Source organism: Phacochoerus africanus, chromosome 2 (genome assembly GCF_016906955.1).
Source record: "Phacochoerus africanus isolate WHEZ1 chromosome 2, ROS_Pafr_v1, whole genome shotgun sequence".
Taxonomy (NCBI): domain Eukaryota; kingdom Metazoa; phylum Chordata; class Mammalia; order Artiodactyla; family Suidae; genus Phacochoerus; species Phacochoerus africanus.
In genome coordinates, this window is record NC_062545.1 from 121,081,781 (window position 1) to 121,104,036 (window position 22,256).

Consider the following 22,256-nt stretch of genomic DNA (forward strand, 5'->3'; position numbering starts at 1 on the left):
TAGAAATGATTTCTCAAGAGAGGATAAAACCAGAGGGGAGGGGGATCTGAAGAAGTGTTAGAATCCTCCCATTAAGAGGCAAGTAAAGACTCAAAGGAGACTAAGAAGGAATGATCAGAGAAGCAGGAGAGAGTAACAGAGTAGTATCCTAGACATCAAAGGAAGAAAGTTTTGAGAAATAGAGCATTTGTGATCACTGCGTAATTTCAAGCATTAAGGTACATGGTTGATGTTACTTGAGAAAGAAGGCTTCTCAGACAGTCCCCAGAATGGGGCATTGGTCTTTATGAGTTCTCCACTGATCAAAATCTTTCTCCCAGAAATTCAAACATGCCCTCATTTGAGTGACTATCTTTTATTATTTATTTATTTTATTTTGCTTTTTAGGGCCATACCTGCGGCATATTGAGGTTCCCAGGCTGGGGTGGAATCAGAGCTGTAGCTGCCGGCCTATGCCACAGCTACAGCAATGTCATATCCAAGATGTGTCTGTGACCCACACCACAGCTCATGGCAAAGCCAGATCCTTAACCCACTGAGCGAGGCCAGGGATCGAACCCGAATCCTCGTGGATACTAGTTAGGTTCTTAACCCACTGAGCCACAATGGGAACTCCTGAGTGTGACTATCTTTTAAGAATAGATCTTCTTTAAGGTTACATATACTGTATGTGTGTCTATCAGATTTTAGTTCACAGATATATGATACAGGATTTAAGCCAGAACGTCAGTTCATTAATAAAAATAAAACTGTTAGGGCGTTCCTGTTGTGGCACAGCGGAAACGAATCTGACTAGCATCCATGAGGACACAGGATCGATCCCTGCCCTTGCTCAGTGGGTTATGGATTGGGAGTTGCCGTGAGCTGTGATATAGGTTGCAGATGAGGCCTGGATCCCATGTTGCTGTGGCATAGGCCAGCAGCTGCAGCTCCGATTCAACCCCAGCCTGGGAACCTCCATATGCTTTGGGTGCGGCCCTAAAAAAGACAAGAAAAGACAAAACAAAAAACCAAAAAAACGTGTTAGATGCTTCAGTTAGTCTATCTAGGGCATTCTCCTTTCTCCCTGCAGGTTTGCATAAAGGAAAGGCAAATTTTCAGTAGGTTACTTTGTATGAAATGAGAACAAGTATTTAATTGGTCTTATAAAAATTTCTCTGCTTCCCAGCCTAAGTCACTCTGAAAGGATATCCTGGCCAAAGAGTCTCAGTCTCTTGAACCCTTGTATTTTAAATATTTTGTTGCCTGACAAATGCCTTCTTTTCCTTCTCCAAAAGGAGTGCACTTTTTGTTTTCTAAGTTGCAATTCTTCCTGCCTGAGATTCTACCCAGGACACCATGGTTGAATTTTGATGGTTTCCAAATTTCCCCAGAATTGCATCCACACTATCTGTTGCTTTTTACTAGTTTAACTCTTAGAGGGCAATCTTATCTCCAAGTTTCTGAGATATACTTAATTGGAACCACCATGTATTGCCAGTAGCTATTCATAGGACAAACAGAATAACGATTAAATGTGAAGCCAACGGATTTGGCAATTGAGAAAGTCATTGGAAGAGTCTGGTGCCAGCCATTTCAGTAACGTTGTGGGAGTGGACCCCGGAGAGTTGACAAATGAATGGAAGCTGAATTCCTTCATCAGATATTTATTGACTGGTTAGGAATTCCTGGGCTCTTGGAACAAAATATAAGTAAATATGGACGAGGTCCCTGCTCCAAGGTGGCTTATCGGACAGGAAAAGTGACATTAATAAAGTAGGCACAACAAATACTGTCTAATGATAGATAACACTGTGGATTGTTGAGGAACTATACAGAGATGTGAGAGCACTTAAAATATGGGTATTACTTAGAAAAGGGGCTCAGGAACCGCCTGAGACGATGACGTAGGACTGGGGATGTGAAAGATAAAGAAGGTTAAATAAGCGAAGCGGAGTGGGGAGAGATTTGGGGAGCACAAAGCTTTGGGCCGCCCAAAAGAAAGTCTGTGTAGTCGCAACGGGAAAGCGAGGAGGAGAACGGGACTAGGCTAGTCCGGGAAAACTGGAGTCCAAAGACAGAGCTGCGGCTCCACTTAAGAACTACAATTCCCAGGAAGCAGTTGGCGGGCGGAAGTGAGGTGAGGCGCGAGCCGCGACCTTTGAAGGAAAGAAGGAAGTGCTTGGGAGTCGCAGAGCCGGAGAAGTAGGGTAAGGTAGGCACCGGAGCGGTGCGGGAGGGGCGGAGGGGCGGAGGGGCGGCGGGGCGGCGGGGTGGCGGGCCGCAGTGGCTGCCCGGCAGGCGCAGCGGGGCTGCGTGTCGTCATAAGGTGGCGGCCATTTTCGCGGGCGGAGGCTGCCCGGGTGGGCGCTTGGGGAACGGGGCCGGCGGGCCTGAGGCGGCCTGAGGCGGCGCAGCGGTCGGGCGGCCTCGGCCACCCGGTAATCGCTTCTTTTCCCGGTGTCTCGTCCGCAGAGGGAGCAGTATGTCCGCGGAAGTCCCCGAGGCAGCCTCCGCGGAGGAGCAGAAGGTGAGTGTGCGCGGGGAGCGGGCCCTGGGGCCCAGAAGGCCCAAGGCGGTCGATGTCCAGGGCGGGTCTGGCGGCGGCCTGCTTCGACCATGAGCGGAGGGGCGCGGCCGGTGTGCCCACCCCCCGTGTCTGGGAAGGTCAGACACGCCCGGCCCCGGCGCCCGCAGGAGCTTTGGTAGTTAGCGCCGGCGTGGTGCGAGTTGGAATGTTCTCCTTGTCCTGGCTGAAATGTGCCTTTCTCCTGGGGTGTGTCCCATTTTTCCTTAATTCCTCCACTGTATGTGAGCACCCGGGACTCGGTCCTTAACGCTGCGCCCAGGTTTTTCCGGCCTGCACTTGGGTCAGGAACCTTATTTTTTACTCCAAGAACTAACTCTCCAACTACTTGTATTGTCTTCGTGCTCTTAACTCTTAAGGCGGTACCTCGTGTTTGGGCGCTGAGTTAGACCTGGGTTGGAATTTCAGGTCCAGTCTTTCATTGTTGGCGGTGTAGCCCTGGTCAGCTGCTAAGCTCTTCTGGCCTCAGCCCTTTCGTTTGTAAAGTAAGAAAAATAGCCCTTGTTTGATAGGGTCGTTTTGAGGCTTGAATGAGGTGAGTAACTTAGAGCTTTGGAGCAGCGTGTGCTCAGAAATGTGAGCCACAGCTGTTCTCATTATGGTACTTGGAAAAAAAATCGAAAGGTTGGAATTAAAAATTTTTTTACTAACTGTTCATGTCTTTCGTGGAGACAGAGGAACATACTGTAAACTCACTTATAACAACTTGCTGATGTAAGGAGATAGGCCACGGATCAGCATGAGTCATATTACGAATATAAAGGCTTTATAATTGTCTAGGCTAGTGTTCTCTTCCACCGTAATTATTTCTGCTGCCCTGCCCTCCTGGGTACTTGGGGCTGGTCTCCAAAGGTCCATTGTGTCTTCTCTCCTAAATTGTTTATGGTGAACTCACCACCAACACTTTAAAAAAAATTTTTAATGAAATTTTACTGGGGGTGTAGTTGATTTACAATGTTGTGTTTCAGGTGTACAGCAAAGTGAATCGGTTATACATATCTATATGTCCATTATTTTTCAGATTCTTTACCCGTATAGGTTATTATAGAATATTGAGTAGAGTTACCTGTGTTATACAATAGGTCCTTGTTATTCACTTTATATGTAGTAGTCCACTTTCTTAAAGAATCAGAATTATTATCATAAATAAGATTTGTTCTGATACTTGGATTTTGTAAGGGTTTCTGGTTAAGGTTACACCCATGTTCTTAACTAGGCTGGAAATTTGGTTAGTGGTCTAAATCCACTCCATGTGTTCTTTACCATGTTAACTTTTCCTGAATTGGATGGTTCTATTAGGATATTACTTGTAAAGTTTCTGGAGAAAAAAGCAATAGCATAAATAGTAGGCCAAGTCACTACATTATTTGGAAATATTCCATAGAAGCTATGTTGGATATCTTTTGCACTTTGCTGAAAAGCGAACTTTGGGGGCAGTGTGTGTGTGTGTGTGTGTGTGTGTGTAATTTAAGGATTACAGGCATAACTAATAAGTATTATGTATTATAAAGTATTTATCATAGGGTTCATTATACCTTAGGATTTAGGAACCCAGGAAAAACAACAAATCCAGGTCTGTGATGTCTTGTCCTAAACACTAAAATGGATCTCAATTTTTCACTTCTGATGTACAATAATGTGCTATGTAACTTTTTCTTACAAGGTTTGTTAGTATGTTGCCAAAGCATAGAGTCTTGACTTCTGCATTGTAAATACTTTTTTAGGGACAGCCTAATATTTTGTTTCTCAAGATGAAGGCTATCTGGAGTGTTTTCTCTGAGTGTCTACATTAAAAATTTATTTCAAGTACTTTGATTTTAAGGCTGCTGTCATTAATACCAAAGTGAGTTAGTAATATTATGTCCCTTCTTGAATTAAGGATTGGCTGTAGGTGTTAAATGCCTGTAGCATAGATACCCATCCCTAAACATGAGGAAAATGTGCACAGTCACTTCTCTGTTCCTGTGGGCCAAATCACCTGTTTTCTTCTGTTTGGAAGAATAGTTAGATGACCTAAAAAAAATTAGATTATTGTCTCTGTACCCAATTGACCTTTCAGTTAAAGCCATAATATTCAGCTAAAATACTTTTATAGTTTTATGGTGCATTAGCCTATTGCCTCTGAAAAGGTAAGGTTAAGAGATGAGCCCAGAATGGAGTAAGAGCTAAGTCACTGTTTATATTTACCTAGTGTGCACCCTTAAAACTGTATAGGCCCACAATTTTTTATTAGATATTGCCAATGTAAAAATAAGTATGAACTCCTATCTCTTAGGCCACTCTAAAATTAAAACAAACTGGAGTTCCCTAGTGGATTAGTAGATTAAGGATCTGGCATTGTCAGTGCCGTGGCACTGGTTTGATCCCTTCTGGGAACTTCCTGCAGGCATGGCCAAACAAAACAAAACAAAACCCTAAACTCATAAAACTAAATCAAACTAAATAGAAACAAAAAACAGTCTAAATTTTTAATTTGGGAGTTCCCATTGTGGTGCAGCAGATCTGACTATTATCCATGAGGGTGTGGGTTTGATCCCTAGCCTTGCTCAGTGGGTTCAGGATCCATGAGCTGCTGTATAGGTCGCAGACACCGCCTGGATCTGGAGTTGTTGTGGCTTGGGCTGTGACATTGGCCAGCAGCTATGGCTCTGACTCGATCCCTATCCTGGGAACTTCCATGTGCGGCAGTGCCACCCTAAAAAGCAAAAAAACAAACTATAGCATGGTATTTTGCTGAAACTAGATTTCCAATGTATTGAGAATACAGTAGCAACTTTTAAAGTGCAAGAGCTTTTTGAGTATAGCAAGTTAACACTCCCCTAGGCCATATGATGACTCAGTTCTCCCTTTTATTTTTTAATTTTTTAATTTTTACTTTTTTTTGTCCTTTTAGGGCCACACCCAGGGCATGTGGAAGTTCCAGGCTATGGATTTAATCAGAGCTGTGGCTTCCAGGCTACGCCACAGCAACGCCAGGTCTAAGCGGTGCCTGCAACCTTCACCGCAGCTCACAGCAGTGCTGGATCCTTAACCTACTGAGCAAAGCCAGGGATTGAACTTGTGTCCTTATGGATCTTGGTTGGGTTCTTTATCACTGAGCCACCACGGGAACTCCTGGTTCTCCCATTTTAAGAGTGAACCCTCTGGTCATTTAACTCTAGTGTCTTAGGTACATCATTTACATTTGAAATTCAGCTCTGTTCTTTTCTTTTTATCCTGGATAAACAGAGTCGTGCTCCTGTCTTAGTCGTCATGAATGAAAGCTCAGAGACGCAGAAGTACCACAGCACTGTTTAGATATAACATGGCAATTCAGATGCCCTAGAATATACTTATGTTTTTCTTTTAAACTATCACTGAATTAAAGACAGCATTTTAACAGAGACCTCATGGATCCATCATCCACTTTGAATAACACTAAGCTGAGAAAGGCATGCATTCTGATCCTGGGAAGACTCAAAACACATAGTTCTGTTTTCACTGTGAGCATCTTAAGCAACAAACCTCCTTTGTTTATGTTTTCTCTCGTGGCATCTAACATAGTACGTGGCATTATTCAGAAAATGTTGGTTGAGTGAATTTTACTCCAAACTTGTAGGTTGAATCCATTGCCAAAGCACTGATTTTTTTTAGCATATGGAGGTTTCCAGGCTAGGGGTCCATTCGGAGCTACAGCTGCCAGCCTTCACCAGAGCCACAGCAATGCCAGATATGAGCAACATCTGTGACCTAAACCACAGCTCACGGCAACGCTTAACCCACTGAAGAAGGCCAGGGATTGAACCTGTGTCCTCGTGGATGCTAGTCGGGTTCGTTAACTGTTGAGCCACAGTGGGAACTCCCAAAGCACTATTTTGATAAAAATGGCAATGCTAGTACGGAACTTTTTATTTTTGTTTTTATTTATTTTTTGTCTTTTTGCCTTTTCTAGGGCTGCTCCCGCGGCACATGGAGGTTCCCAGGTAGGGGTCTTATTGGAAACGTAGACGCCAGAGCCACAGCAACGCGGGATCCGAGCCGCATCTGCAACCTACACCACAGCTCACAGCAACGCCGGATCCTCAACGCACTGAGCAAGGCCAGGGATTGAACCCGAAACCTCATGGTTCCTAGTCCTAGTTGGATTTGTTAACCACTGCGCCACGATGGGAACTCCTAGTACTGAACTTTTTAAAAAGAGAAAGGTGGTCCATGATAATAACTTAAAAACCTTAGCTTAGACCCTTATTAAGTCTGAATAAAAGTATGGGATGTTTATATATGTGTGTGTGTTTGTGTGTGTGTGTGTATAAACACACACTCATATATAGTTATATATATTTAGTTTTGTATGTATAGTGTCTTAGTTTTTTTTTTAAAAAAGATCTTAGAAACAGGTTTTCTTTTGGGGGGGCGTGAAGGAGAAAAAAATAGCTTTATTGCTTTGCCAGGCAAAGGAGGGTTAGAGCAGGCTAACCTCTTAAAGACTGCTCCCCTTAGGAGAGATTGGGAGGTGGTTTTATATTTTTGGGAGTGAAAAATGGGGCTGAAGATAAGGATCAAGGTAGAAGCAAGCTTGCATTGTTTTCAAAGCTGGTGTTCAGTGGTCTAATGATCTTCTTTCTGGAATAAAGAATGTTTCTTTAACACCTTCCAATTGTTGAGGCTTCTAGTTCTCAGCCAAAGCATTAACAAGGAGAGACTCTTAACAGGAGCTACGAGGGAACTCCCTGAGAGCTTTCTTGAAGATACCAGCCAACCCTGCTAAATTCATCAGACCTGGTTTCCATCAGGCCTCCATAACGTGGCGCCGTACTGGAAAGAGAGGCTCATCTTGTGTCTGGACTCACTGAGGTTCAGGTTCTTCATTTCTCCACACAGAAGGAATTTAGCAAGAGATAAAGTGATAGGCAAGAAATAGATTTATTAAGATAAGACACTAGTGAGAGACATAAGCGGACAGGCATTTTTTCTCTGCCAGAAAAAGGTTTTCTAGAGATTTTATTATAAGATTCATCAAATTAAGTTAGTAAGTTGTCTTGGGAGAGGCTAACTCAAGTAGAGCTCTCAATGTAAATATTTTTGTCAGTTTAGAAGATAGGCTTGGTGCTTTTGTGAGTAGTAGAAGAGGAAGAGAACTGTTATTTAAATTACTTCATTATGTCATCAGTAAAGAATGAGTAGGGGAGTTCTCATCAAGGCTCAGAGGAAACCTATCTGACTAGTATCCTTGAGGATGCAGATTCTATCCCTGGCCTTCCTCAGCGGGTTGAGGATCCCCCGTTGCCAGTAAGCTGTGGTGTAGGTTGAAGACTCCACTGGGATCCTGCATTATGGCTGTGGTGTAGGCCAGCACCTACAGCTTGGGATTTGACCATAGCCAGGGAACCTCCATATGCTGCTGGTGTGGCCCTAAAAAAGACAAAAGAAAAAAAAGTGAATAAAAAATGGTTTCCCATTTTCCCAGTTTTTAAAAAAATTGCAGTTAATATTGGCATTTCCTAGGATTGTTTTAACAGTACCTTTGGTAACCAAAAAGCTCATGATATTTTCATTTTGGAGTACAATTTAGTAGTCTAGTTTCTGTGCAGCTATTGATTCTTAGGAATCTAGAGATAAACTTCAGAAAAGTTTTAAAGTGTCTCTTTTTGCTGTCTCAGCAGTTTGCTGTACTATAGTGTTTTAGAGTTGCCTCTCATTGAGCAATACTCTAATACTTAACAACTTCTATTCCTGTACTTGCGTCTGCTGTAACAAAAAATACTTCAAGGATCAGCTGATGGTGAAGCTATCAAATGTTTTTTCTGAACTTTTTAAAAAACAGTTGGAATATATTTGTTCATTCAGCAGACTTTTATTGAATATACATTAAATGCCAGATGCTGGGCAAACAACAAGGACTTAATAGTACTATAGAATTTTTCCATAGAGGTTGATAGTAGTACCTTCCTGACAATATCCCAAAGGATTTGTTGGCTTTTGTTACTCTTTTCTATATATTCATCAATCATTGCATCAGTGAACGTGTTGCTAAGCAAATAGAGGAGGTTTCTTAGAGTAGTCAGATTTTTGTATTGCTGGTATTGCTGTGTAACTTCCCTACTGAAGGCCAAAAAGTGGTAGCAATCATTCAGACTTACTATCAAGTCTATGACAGACTATGAAATAATCCTTAATTATTTGCATATCATCTATGTGTGTGTGTATGTGTATATATGTTTTTATACCTTATATCCCACCTACTTACAGTAAGGATAGCTAATATATTTAAATAGAATAGTTCTCAAAAATGCAAGTGCCTCACATTAATAAATATTAGGCCATTTGCTGATTGTAGATTATACAACAAAGATTATTTGGGGGCATATGTTACTTGTCAAGAGAATATCATTTAAAATATTGTTTTTAAGTTTTTGGGTTTCGTGGCGGGGGGTTGTACGTCATAAGCATATGTCTCTGTTGTGATATCCTGGGTTTCTGCTTTCCTAATGGGTAACCTAGAGTAAAAGGTCCAAAATTCTAATGATACTTCTCCCCTCTTCCCAAAGGTATTATCAGCCTAGAAACCATTTAGCTAAATGAAGCCAGCATCTATATCTAAAAAGTAAATAAAATTTCTATATAACACAAAAGCTTCTTGGAGAGTTAAGTTTTGAAACTAGATTTGAGGGTTTTTTTTTTTTAATCTTTTCAGGGCTGCATCCGCAGCATATGGAGCTTCCCAGGCTAGGGGTCGATTTGGAGCTACAGCTGCTGGCCTGTCCCACAGCCACAGCAACATGGGATCTGAGCTGAGTCTATGACCTCCACCACACCTCACAGCAACGACGGATCCTTAGCCCACTGAGTGAGGCCAGGGATTGAACCTCCGTCCTCATGGATACTAGTCAGATTTGTTTCTGCTGAGTGACAGTGGGAACTCTGGTTGTTTTGTTTTTGTTTTTGTTTTTCCTTATTTTTTTGGCTGCATCTTTGACATGTGCAAGTTTCCAGGCCAGGTATCCAAACTCCATCATGGTAGTGACCTCAGCTGCTGCTGCAGTGGCAATGCCAGATCCTTAACCCATTGTGCCAGAAAAACTCCCATCTTTTGAGAGATGTATTTTCATTCTAGCTGAAGTAAATGTTTAAGAAGTCCTTTGAGGAGTTCCCGTCGTGGCACAGTGGTTAACGAATCCGACTAGGAACCATGAGGTTGCGGGTTTGATCCCTGGCCTTGCTCAGTGGGTTAAGGATCCGGCGTTGTGAGCTGTGGTGTAGGTTGCAGACGCGGCTTGGATCCTGCATTGCTGTGGCTCTGGCGTGGGCCGGTGGCTGCAGCTCTGATTTGACCCCTAGCCTGGTAACCTCCATATGCCATGGGAGCAGCCCAAGAAATGGCAAAAAGACAAAAAAAAAAAAAAGAAGTCCTTTGAAGGATGATCAGAAATGTGTAGTCACACCAAATTTTGTGTCTTCCTTTGCATTTTTTAATTGACTATAGGGGTAAATTGCTTATTTTATCTGATTTTTTTTTGTCTTTTTTTTTTTTTTTGCTATTTCTTTGGGCCGCACCCACGGCATATGGAGGTTCCCAGGCTAGGGGTGGAATCGGAGCTGTAGCCACTGGCCTATGCCAGAGCCACAGCAACGCAGGATCCGAGCCGTGTCTGCAACCTACACCACAGCTCACAGCAACGCCGGATCGTTAACCCACTGAGCAAGGGCCGGGACCGAACCCGCAACCTTACGGTTCCTAGTCGGATTCGTTAACCACTGCGCCACCATGGGAACTCCTTATTTTATCTGATTTTATTAGTTAGCGTCCTGTTCTGGAGAATCAGCACTTTGGATAATTTCAAACAGAAAGGGGTAGGATTTGGGGGACTAGGTTATAAATTATTAAAAAGGATAGATAGCAAAAGGGGGCAATTTTGTTTCCAGAGGTGAGAAATTGCAAAAGGCCTTTGCCCCTATAAGAATGAGCACTATTCTGAGCCCAGCATCCTCTCATGTAGCTGCTACAGTAACCCTTGATCATGTGTTTAATACCCTTCTGCAGGAGCTCACAGGAGCTACTTTTGTCTGCACATTATTGGTGGCATCACCAGAAACAGTGGATTCTTTCTTCCATATTTTTTAATCTGGTGTCAGCGCCATTGGCAGAACCTTATAGGAATTCACTCTGGGAAATGTACTTTTAGGCTTCTAACTGTAGTGATTCCGAGAAATGTTTAGAGAAGGATAAATGTGACCTGAATGTCTATGGAACACAGTCTACCACCCAATGCGTTGTTAATACTCCACAAGCAAATTTGTACTGGTATTAAAACGTTGGTGGACATCCAGGCTTTTGAGCTTGCTCGTCAGTAAGATCCTAGAACTGTCTACGTCTGTTGGAGGTTTAAGAATGTTTTTGTGTGGGAGTTCTGGCATTGTCATCAGATTCTGTTAAGAATCTGACTGTAGGAGTTCCCGTCGTGGCGCAGTGGTTAACGAATCCAACTAGGAACCATGAGGTTGTGGGTTCGATCCCTGCCCTTGCTCAGTGGGTTAAGTATCTGGCGTTGCCATGAGCTGTGGTGTAGGTTGCAGACACGGCTCGGATTCTGAGTTGCTGTGGCTCTGGCGTAGGCTGGTAGCTACGGCTCTGATTAAACCCCTAGCCTGGGAACCTCCATATGCTGCGGGAGCGGCCCTAGAAAAAACAAAACGAAAAAGAATGTTTTTGTGATTTTTTTTTTTATTTTAATTTTTTTATTTTTATTTTTTAATTTTATATCTATTTTTTCTGCTGTACAGCATGGGGATCAAGTTATCCTTACATGTATACTTTTTTCCCCCCACCCTTTGTTCTGTTGCAATATGAGTATCTAGACGTAGTTCTCAATGCTACTCACAGGATCTCCTTGTAAATCTATTCTAAGATGTACCTGATAACCCCAAGCTCCCGATCCCTCCCACTCTCTCCCTTATTTTTAATTTTTTTATTATAGTTTATTTACAGTGTTATGTCAATTTCTGCTCTACAGCAAAGTGACCCACATATACACACACACACACAATCTCTTTTTTTTTTTCACATTACTCTACATCATGGTCCATCACAAGTGATCAGATATAGTTCCCTGTGCTATACAGCAGAATCTCAAATGCAGTTGCATCTACTAACTCTAAACTCCCAGTCCTTCCCAGCACCTCTTGGCAACCACAGTTCTGTTCTCCGAGTCCATGAATTTGTTTCTTTTCTGTAGATAGGTTCATTTGTACTGTATTTTTATGTATTTATTTATTTATTTAGCTTTTTAGGGCTGCACCCAAGGCATCTGGAGGTTCCCAGGCTGGGGGTTGAATTGGAGCTACAGCTGCTGGCTGACACCACAGCCACAAGCAACACAGGATCTGAACCTCGTCTGCGACCTGCACCACAGCTCACAGCAATGCCGGATCCTTAACCCACTGAATGAGGCCAGGGATAGAAGCTGCAACCTCATGGTTCCTATCTGATTTGTTTCTGCTGCGCCACGACAGGAACTCCTGTTGTGTATTTTTAGATTCTAGGTATAAGTGATATCATATGGTATTTGGCTTCTCCTTCTGAGTTACTTCACTTACTATGACAGTCTCTCGTCGTATCCATGTTGCTGCAGATGGCATTATTTTGTTCTTTTTTTGGCTGAGTAGTATTCCATTGTGTATATGTACCATATCTTAATCCATTCATCTGTCATTGGACATTTAGGTTGTTTCCATGTCTTGGCTATTGTGAACAGTGCTGCAATATGAACAGAGGGATGCATGTATCTTTTTCATTGAATGCTTTGTCTGTATATAAGCCCAGGAGTGGGATTGCTGGATTGTATATTAGTTCTATATTTAGTTTTCTGAGGTACCTCCATACTGTTTTTTCCATAGTGGTTGTACCAATTTACGTTCCCACCAACAGTATTGTAGGAGGATTCCGTTTTCTCCACACCCTCTCCAGCGTTGTTATTTGTAGACAGTCTGACTGGTGTGAGTGGTACCTTGATTTGCATTTCTCTAATAATTAGTGATATTGAGCATCTTTTCATGTGCCTGTTGGTCATCTGTATGTCTTTGGAGAAATGTCTATTTAAGTCTTCTGCCTCTTTTTCAATAGTGTGTGTGTTTCTGTTGAGTTGTGTGGGTTGTTTGTGTATTTTGGAGATTAAGCTCTTGTCAGTTGCATCATTTGCAACTCTTTTCTCCCATTCCTTAAATTGTCTTTTTTTTTTTTTTTATGGTTTCCTTTGCTGTGCTAGTTTGATTAGGTGCCATTGATTTGTTTTTATCTTCTGCTTTGGAAGACTGACCTAAGAAAACATTTGTATGGTTGATATCAGAGAATGTTTTGCCTATGTTCTCTTCTAGGAGTTTGATGGTGTTTGTCTTAATAAGTTTAAGTCTTTAAGCCATCTTGAGTTTATTTTTATGTAGTATGAGGGTGTGTTCTAGTTTCATTGATCTACATGCAGCTATCCAGTTTTCCCAGCACCACTTGCTGAAGAGACTGTCTTTTTCACATTTTATATTCTTGCTTCCTTTGTTGAAGATTAATTCACCCTAAGAATGTTTTTTATGATCCATTAAAAGTATAGTAGATGTCTTAATGGTATTGACTACATTTTAAAAATGCAGCCTTAGTTATATTTTTTCCCCTTTTGATGTTAAATGCAGCTGAAATTCTAAATCCAGTTAAAAGTTGCAACTAACAGGAACTTGCCATTGTGCTATGTATTTGGCAAGAAAGTTAAAGAATTAATTTGTCTTTCTAGGACACATTATAAATTTATTGTAAATCTAAATGATATTTTCAGCTGTAGGTGCTTCTTTGCCTAAAATATTTTTCCATAGTAAACTGTTTCAATTTAATTGAGTTCAATTAATTGAGTTTCAATTCACAGTTCCCTGACGGCCTAACAGGTTAAGGTTCTGGTGTCACTGCTTGTTGTTCTTGTTCCCACTGTAGCACAGGCTTGATCCCTGGCCCTGGAAATTATGCATGCCACAAGTATGACCAAAAAAAAATGAACTGTTTGATTTAATTGGATATTATATATAAATATAAGCATGAATACATTCCTTATTAAGAAAATAAGGGAATAAGATAAGATGGTGTGTTGTGTACAACTTTTCCCCTCATATATAAAATACATAATATAGGGGATGGAGTTCCTATCCTGGCTCAGCAGTTAGTGAACCCAACTAGCACCTGTGAAGACGAGGGTTTGATCCCTGGCCTTGCTCAGTGGGTTAAGGATCTGGCATTGCTGTCAGCTGTGGTGTAGGTCGCAGACGCAGCTCTGATCCCGAGTTGCCATGGCTGTGGTGTAGGCTGGCAGCTGCAGCTCTGATTTTCCCCCTGGCCTGGGAACCTCCATATGCTGTGGGTGTGGCCCTAAATAAAGAAATAGATAAATAATAAAAATAGGGGAAACCTGCAGAAATAGTAGAACTAGTGAAAGTTACTAACCCATACTAGAGATTTTAAGGAGTGAATCTTATATACAAAGAACTGATCATTCAAGTCAAACAAAGAAATGGAGGACTCTCTTCCCAGACCCAAGAAAGCTGGATGGTCTTAGTGGAAAAATGTAGGACTCTGTTAAGATCCTTTAATTTGAAGGTACTGGAGCTGAGAGGCTGTAATCAGATTGGATTCCTTTTCAACCAATGTCCAAGTTTAACATCAGCAAATTTAAAAAATAGCTGTACAGGGGAACCCAAGAGTAGACCCCTCCCAATTCCACTTTTCACTTATAGCATTACAGATACCCTGGGGGTATGGTAGGGAAGAACAGCTGCTGTGGTGACCCAGCCCACTTAGACAACTGGAAAATTTACATTATTTTTTTAGCTTTTCTACACTGTAGTCATATCTTATAAAGTGGTTAGCTTCTAAAATTAGTAAGGCAAAAATCACATATAACTAAAATCACACTTGAAAAATCCCACTGAAGTCATGATTCCTATGGAGATTGTTCTATCAATTCTTGGCAGGTGAGGTGGTAGTCACTTTTTTGTCTAGTTAGAATAGATGGCTGGGCTAATCTGCAGTTGATTACCAGCTAAGATAGTTGACTTGTGTTGTAGGGGCTGAGTTATTTTTTTTTCTTTTTTCTTTTTTGTCTTTTTGCCTTTTCTAGGGCTCCTACCCTTGGCATATGGAGGTTCCCAGGCTAGGGGTCCAATCGGAGCTGTAGCCACCGGCCTACACCACAGCCACAGCAATGCGGGATCCGAGCCACGTCTGCGACCTACACCACAGCTCACGGCAACGCCGGATCGTTAACCCACTGAGCAAGGGCAGGGATCGAACCCGCAACCTCATGGTTCCTAGTCGGACTCGTTAACCACTGCGCCACGACGAGAACTCCCGGGGCTGAGTTTTTAAACACTGGAATGATAAGTAGTATGTTTATCATACTGTTTATACTTACACTCTGAAAGGTACACAGTCAGGGATTGAGACCACCATGTGATGAATTTGCAGCACACACCTGACATTTGAGCCCTCCTCAGGGCATACACTTTTTGAATGGAATGACTGGCAGAATCACTGATACTATTTAGCATCTCTCTTTGGCTGAGCATACATAGTTGAATTTCTTATACATCAAGTGAGAAAATGATGTGACCACTGTAAAAAAGGTGAAAATTGAGGAGTTCCCATCGTGGCGCAGTGGTTAACGAAATGTGACTAAGAACCATGAGGTTGCGGGTTCAATCCCTGGCCTTGCTCAGTGGGTTAAGGATCTGGCGTTGCCGTGAGCTGTGGTGTAGGTTGTAGACACAGCTCGGATCCCGCATTGCTGTGGCTGTGGTGTAGGCCGGTGGCTACAGCTCCGATTCAACCCCTAGCCTGGGAACCTCCATATGCTGCAGGAGCGGCCCAAGAAATGCCAAAATAGTCCAAAAAAAAAAAAGATGAAAATTGAAATATGTAGAGACATGAAAATGCAGCATAAAAAGAGGATAGTAGGACATCTGAAGTAGAAGGGAGAATACACATAAAAGAAGCCCCATAGAAAAGTGTATTTGACAGAAGCAGCTTTATTCTCAAAATCCTCCAAGGCAAAAAATGAGAAGACATTATAACACAAAAGGAAGATGTTCAAGATAAAAGGTTAACAATCCATAAGGTAAATAAAGTTAATTATAAAACATATATGAACACACTTTTGAAGAAGATATACGCAAAAATTATTTGAAGTTGTGTCTTCAGTTCCAGTTATTACTTGGTGCTGTATAATAGCAGTAGACTTGGCATTTATAGATAACATTTCTGCTTTTTGCCTATCATAAGTAATCAGAAAGAATTTAGTTATGCAGAGGTATGTGATTTTTGCTGAGCTCTGTGCAGAAATGAGTCCATTAGGTAGAAAATATGCCTTGCCATTTCCAAGCCTCCCCTCTTTAGGCAGCTCTGTTTTTCTTGATTCTGCACTACTTTGCATGAAGTGATAAACACTGCTTCCTTATAAAAATAGCACTCTTGGGAAGAAAGTAGACGCCATCAAGACTGGTTTTAAAAGTAGATCGCCGCTGTTGCCCGGCGCCCTGAACAACGTAGGGGAGAGTTGCACTGACATGAAGTGCGAGTACGACCAGTGCTTCAGTCCTTGGTTTGCCGAGAAGTTCCTCAAGGGGGAGGGCTCCAGGGACCCATGCACTGACCTCTTCAAATGCTACCAGCAATGTGTTCAGAAAGCAATAAAGGAGAAGGAAATTCCCATTGAAGGACTGGAGTTCATGGGCCATGGCAAAGAAAAGCCTGAAAGCTCTTCTTGACCTTGACAGTCACCTTGAAAATGGACTCCTCAAATCAGGAAATTGAAGACCCTGGATTGTGTCAATTAAAGTGGTGAAGATAGCGGATCTATTTGATGAGTTTAGGAGGGAGGAGTTTCCTTCCTGATATTTTTCTTTCACTTGTAAAAGATGATGAACCATCTACTCTTTGCTTAGATTTCTGGCTTTGGCATCTCACCAGGAACTCATGTGCTAAATGATGGGATTATTTGGGATTATGGTTGCGATACCTGTCTGGGATCAGTTTTAAATATATCTTGTATGTAAATGTAGTTAAGATTGTCTGGACGATCATGGTTGCCTTATCTCTTGAGTTAGGCTGTAAAGGACTTTATATATGTACACCGTACTGGGGTAATTTTTCATGGAAGCAATTGGTTATAATCTCCTTTCTCTCAGGGAGCTGATGCTCTGGAAAGGGTTCTCAGCAGTTTTATTTTTGGTATAGTAATTTAACTGAAGATTGCTGGTGGGCTGGGTTATCAAAGAAGCCAGCTTTTAACAGCTCCCTGCCTTAATAAGAGGTGTCAGATCTATTAAGATGTGAAAGCTTCAAGAATGCTGCTGTGAACACCATTTCAGAGCCCAAGGTATGGTTCAGGAATTAAGATGCTTGAAGAAGCTATGGAGGGAGATCTAAATTGCAAAGCTTTGCTCTTGACAGCTTTCAACTTAAATCTGTAAATCTGTGTATTAAGTCAACCTGTGTATCAAAAATGCCAAAATGCTGCTTCTGGTTAAATGGAGGAAGAAAAGTTTGCTTTATTTGCCTTGTTTACCCACCCTGCCCTGTAATACCTGTAATCATGAAGATGTAGTAAATTGTAATATTCATTTCTACCAAAAAACAAAAACAAAACAAAACAAAATAAAAAAATAAAAGTAAATGGGCTTAGGATAGTGACAGGCCTTGGTCAGAAAGCATGTTTTTGATACTTTAAAGAATGGAATCTTTGGCACGAACAGTGTTCGTTATTAAATATAGGGAGAAATTAGGCAGTAAAATACAGATGTAAAGATGGATGAAGATAATATTCCTCTCCTTTAAAAATAAAAAGGTCTTCATTTAGTTATTCAAGGAAAATATGATGGTAAGTTAACAGGAGGTCAGAAAGATCTTTCTTATTTTTAACAGTATTAATTTATGATGGTTCTCTAAATATAGGCAAAGAGCTGATGCGTTCCATAGAAGGTGACTAACTATAAATGTATCATACATGACTGGAAAGTAATGGCAAGCAAGACTTCAGAGCTGAGCTCTCTTGATATTTTTATCCAGTGTGTGGGGTGTTACACATGCATCATAGCTATAATAGAGCTATCACATGGATCATTTGAAAAACAAGGCAGAGATGTCTTAAAAGCCTCTGTGCTTGATTTCTTAGTCAGATGCTGCATTTTTTGGCATTCGACAACTAAAGTCAGAGTCCAGATATTTAAAAGGTGGAATTATCTAAAATAACTGAATCATAATTTTAAAGTGATTAATATAAAATTATTTTAGGAAATGGAAGATAAAGTGACTAGTCCAGAGAAAGCTGAAGAAGCAAAATTAAAAGCGAGGTATCCTCATCTGGGACAAAAGCCTGGAGGTTCAGATTTCTTAAGAAAACGATTGCAGAAAGGGGTAAGTTCTTATGTATAATCTTCAAATGCTTAAGCCCTAAGAACTCAGTGTGCCTATAGAGGTTGAAGTGGATGGAATGAGTGTCTCTGTATATAGTTCTGTGCCTTATCACCAGATGTGTATGTGTGTGTGTGTGTGTGCTTATGTGTGCATATTTATATGTGTATATATTGGCTATAGTTACATAGATTATTTTCTCAAATCAAATTGCAAAAGGATTTTTTTTCTAGCTTTATTGAGTTAAAATTGACATTTTATGTAAGTTTAAGAGTGTTGGGTGTGATGATTTGTTACATGTACACATTGCTAAATGTTTACCATAATAAGGTTAGCTAGCACATCTTTTACCTTACATGATTGCCATTTTCTTGTTATGGTGAGTACTTTAAGACTCTATTCTCATAGCGGTTTTCAAATATACAATCCAGTATTCTAAACTGTAATTACCATGTTGTACCAAATCTCATTTCTAAATGGTCCCATCAGGAGTGGTTTTACTATGAAATAAATTACATAATCTTTAATTACTTGGATTTGGGATTTGACTGGTTATTAGTGTTTAGGAAAATTTTTTTCCTTTGCTAATTCAATATTTGGGCTGTTGTCTCATTTTTCTTTAGCTTCAACTATTTATGACTTTTTAGTATCTTCAAGTTAGAATTTATATACATTGTATCTTAGAGTTGGTCTTATAGATGTAAATAGCTGTCAATAAGAAAAATACCACTTGAAAAAAGAGAAGAAAAAAAGAAATTTAAAAAAATTGTCACTCGAATCAAGAAATAATTACATAGAATTTGAGAAAGGAACTCTTGAAGAACTCTGTTCTACCCAAATGTCAATGATAAAGCACTTCTATATTGGGGAAATGAAGTCTTATATTCAGCTATATAATTTCTTACAATGTTGAAAGAGTTTGATTTTTTAAAAATTTCTGCATCTCGGGGTTTAGTTTTCCAAAAACTGGCAAATTTTGTTAGTATCTTTAAACAGTTTCTTCTTTATTTGGGAGGGTTGGTTAGATATCCTTTTATATTAGATCCCTTTCTGTTTGGTTGCACTTGTTATTTATTTGGATACCTATTTTTAGGCTTTTAACAATATAATATGTGGTGGGATATCAAGCTGCAGTCTGGCCCATGTTTTTTCATATTTGTGAAGTCCCAAGAAAACTGAGGGCCCAGTTTCAAGAAACATGACCTTAAAATTAAATACTGTCACTTTGATGATCAATTAGTGTCAGTGCAATTATGAATACTGATGTAAGTGTGGCCCTTAAATTGAGGTGGGAGAAGCACTTTACAAGAGAGTCATCTAGATGATGCAGAATGTGTTTGTTAGTTTTTAAATTTTTTTCGCTTAAAACCCCACAATTTAAGAGTTATTAAACGACACATAATATTGCCTTTTTGAACTGTTTCTTTTCTAATACGAGAAACATTAATCTAGTTCATTCCTCTCCCTAGAGCAGTTGTAATTATTAAGCATTGGTTTTTCTCTAGTCCCACTAACTAAATTTAATTCCTTTCTGCAATTAGAGTAGCCTAATCTGTAGTTAAGTCAGATCCCCTTATGATGAACCTTTGGTTGCTATAAAATAGGTATCATTAGAAACTGACTTTATTACGTTGGGCAAAATCTGCCTAAAATTTGCACTGTGTTGAATTTCTCATTTAGTGCTTTTGACTCTAAAAAATTTGGCAGGCTGCTTTCTCTTTTAGAGGCTACTAAGCTTCAGCAGTAGCTCTCTAATATAATACAGTACGTCAGAAGGTTCTGAGATTTTTTTCACTACACTGATTTTAAAATGTGGAGAAAGGAACTTCTATAACACATTCAATAATGAAAAGCTGAGCTCCTAAAAAACAAAACAAAACAGGGAGAAAGTCCTGGTCCAAGTTTCCTACTCAATGTGTTACATGTATAATGACACATTAAAAGCACTTTCTAACTAGACCTTTTGGCTTTAGGCCAGATGCTTATCAAAGAATAGTCCCTGAAGGGAGGCAGCCAATCAGACCTTTTCCCAGGCCACTCAACAATCTTAAACTAAGTTGTGAATTCCTGGCTACTTGATTGAACCACTTGAAGTATCCCTGAAGAAAATACATTTTTTTCCCTTTCGTCCTTTGTCCAGCCTCTCATCTTATATCTGGATTGTTCTCTTTGGCCTGCACTATAGGCAGAGGTTAGGTTCCCCTTCTTTGAGTAACTATAGCATTTTGTATACTTAAAATAGTATAATAATGGATTTACTTGGATGTTGTCTATCTGTACCTCTATAATTAACACAGTGCCTCATGTGTAGTAGAGCCTGCAACTCAGTAAAGGTAGACTAGACATGAGAGGTGGAAGTGGAACTCAGGCAAATTCATCTGTTTTTACTCTGAAACAGATTAGCTCGTGTAGATATCTATGTAAGGTTGATCTTTAGCTCCACAATTTGTTTTAGTGATAAAGTATGTGGTTGTTACCTTGTTAATCTTTCCAACTAAAAAAGCAATTGTACTTAAAAATGTGTCTTAGGTGAAAAATGGTGGTGCAGGGTAGGGATGTGTATTTTAGTGGTAATTTAATTTCTAATAAAAGACTTACTGACATTACAGGGTCACATCTACATCTTTTTTTTTTTTTTGGCCTTTTTAGCTATTTCTTGGGCTGCTCCCACAGCATATGGAGGTTCCCAGGCTAGGGGTCTAATCGGAGCTGTAGCCACTGGCCCATGCCAGAGCCACAGCAACGTGGGATCCGAGCCGGGATCCGAGCCGCGTCTGCAACCTACACCACAGCTCACAGCAACGCCGGATCGTTAACCCACTGAGCAAGGGCAGGGACCGAACCCGAAACCTCAAGGTTCCTAGTCAGATTCATTAACCACTGCGCCACGACGGGAACTCCCACATCTACATCTTAAATGAGTGTAATTGCATATGAAAGCTTTTAAACTCTAGTCTAACTTGTGTGTGTTGTTTTTGTTTTTTTTTTTCCTTTCCTGTAGCAAAAATATTTTGATTCTGGGGATTATAACATGGCTAAAGCAAAAATGAAGAACAAGCAACTTCCTACTGCAGCCCCGGATAAGACAGAGGTCACTGGTGACCACATTCCCACTCCACAGGACCTTCCTCAACGGAAACCATCTCTTGTTGCTAGCAAGCTAGCTGGCTGATTAAAAGAGCTGAACTGCATGAATCTTCTAATTCCCATTACTTCTCCTTAATATGTTACTTCTCTGCTTTTCATTTCTTTTCATTCACTAAGTCATTTTAGAGTGATGGCTTTGCAGGTAGCGGTAGTGTGTGCTACTATTGTAAAGGAATATACATGTGTAGAGTTTTGATTAGTTTAACAGTGCACTGATGAGAAGAACGTGTTAGAGCAACATAAAGTAATCTACTTGAAAATAATTGTATATATTACTTAACTCTTAGTGTAAGGCTGGTTCCAACAAGTAACAAGCAAGTTTTACAGTTTTAGTGTTTTGGCTTTAATTCATCTGAAGTATAGCTTTGTATGTTACTCTATTTAATATAACCTCTGTAGTATGATTTCTTCTGTATTTTCCTTTTGGATTTTGTAAAACAGACGTTTAAGACCACAAGTTAGAAGAAGGTCACATATTTCAAACACAAATAGATGGGGCTCCAAAAGTTTTGTATCCTTTGCTTGAACTTGAATGGCCTTAAATCTGTTACAGCTTTAACAATAGAATTTTACTTGGGCAATATTTGCCCATTCTGGTGTAACTTACGTGATTCTCAAGCTTAACAGCTGCTGTCGAAGTGAGCATTCTTACTCAGTTCTGTAGTGTTAGAAGACCTTTTGTTGTTGAAGATGTGAATGAAGTGTGCATGTGCATCGACTGTTGAATTCACTTGTGTGCCATTTTTGTAAATACAATATTTTGCACAACCTCTCACAAATGTCTGTATTAATTTTACATATTAAAAAGTAGATGAAGGGAGTTCTGTGGTGCAGCAGGTTAAGGATCCGGCATTGTCACTGCAGTGGCTCGGGTTCAGTTCCTGGTCTTGGAATTTCCAGCTGCCATGGGCACAGCCAAAAAAAAAAAAAAAAAAAAAAAGTAGATGATGTGCCAACCAGAAGCACAAGAGTTCCTACACAAAACTGTATGTCATTAGAGCTTTTGTATAGTAAGAATAGTTTGCAATCTTTGGGCTATGGACTACCAAACTGAAATCTTTGCTCATTCTGCCATAGACTTTAGCTTTTTGATTCATTATTAATATCCATCACATTCGGTGGCCTTGT

At 40.4% G+C, this 22,256-nt stretch overlaps 2 protein-coding genes across 4 annotated transcripts; both read left to right on the forward strand.

The window, feature by feature from the left end:
- The first annotated feature begins 2,063 nt into the window (after window positions 1-2,063).
- On the forward strand, window positions 2,064-21,903 carry ARPP19 (cAMP regulated phosphoprotein 19). 3 transcript variants are annotated; one of them, XM_047766317.1, is made up of 4 exons: window positions 2,064-2,189; window positions 2,455-2,509; window positions 17,862-17,984; window positions 20,983-21,903. In XM_047766317.1, the coding sequence occupies exons 2-4, from the start codon at window positions 2,465-2,467 to the stop codon at window positions 21,151-21,153; spliced, it is 339 nt and encodes a 112-aa protein (XP_047622273.1). In that variant the 5' UTR covers window positions 2,064-2,189; window positions 2,455-2,464; the 3' UTR covers window positions 21,154-21,903. The 3 variants fall into 3 exon arrangements, with proteins under 3 accessions (XP_047622273.1, XP_047622271.1, XP_047622272.1); XM_047766315.1 differs by having other exon boundaries at window positions 2,115-2,194; XM_047766316.1 differs by lacking the exon at window positions 2,064-2,189 and having other exon boundaries at window positions 2,305-2,509.
- Window positions 16,050-17,855, forward strand: LOC125119403 (TP53-regulated inhibitor of apoptosis 1-like). The gene has a single exon (XM_047766318.1). It carries the CDS (start codon window positions 16,136-16,138, stop codon window positions 16,334-16,336), a length of 201 nt encoding a protein of 66 aa, XP_047622274.1. The 5' UTR covers window positions 16,050-16,135; the 3' UTR covers window positions 16,337-17,855.
- Window positions 21,904-22,256: the final 353 nt, after the last annotated feature.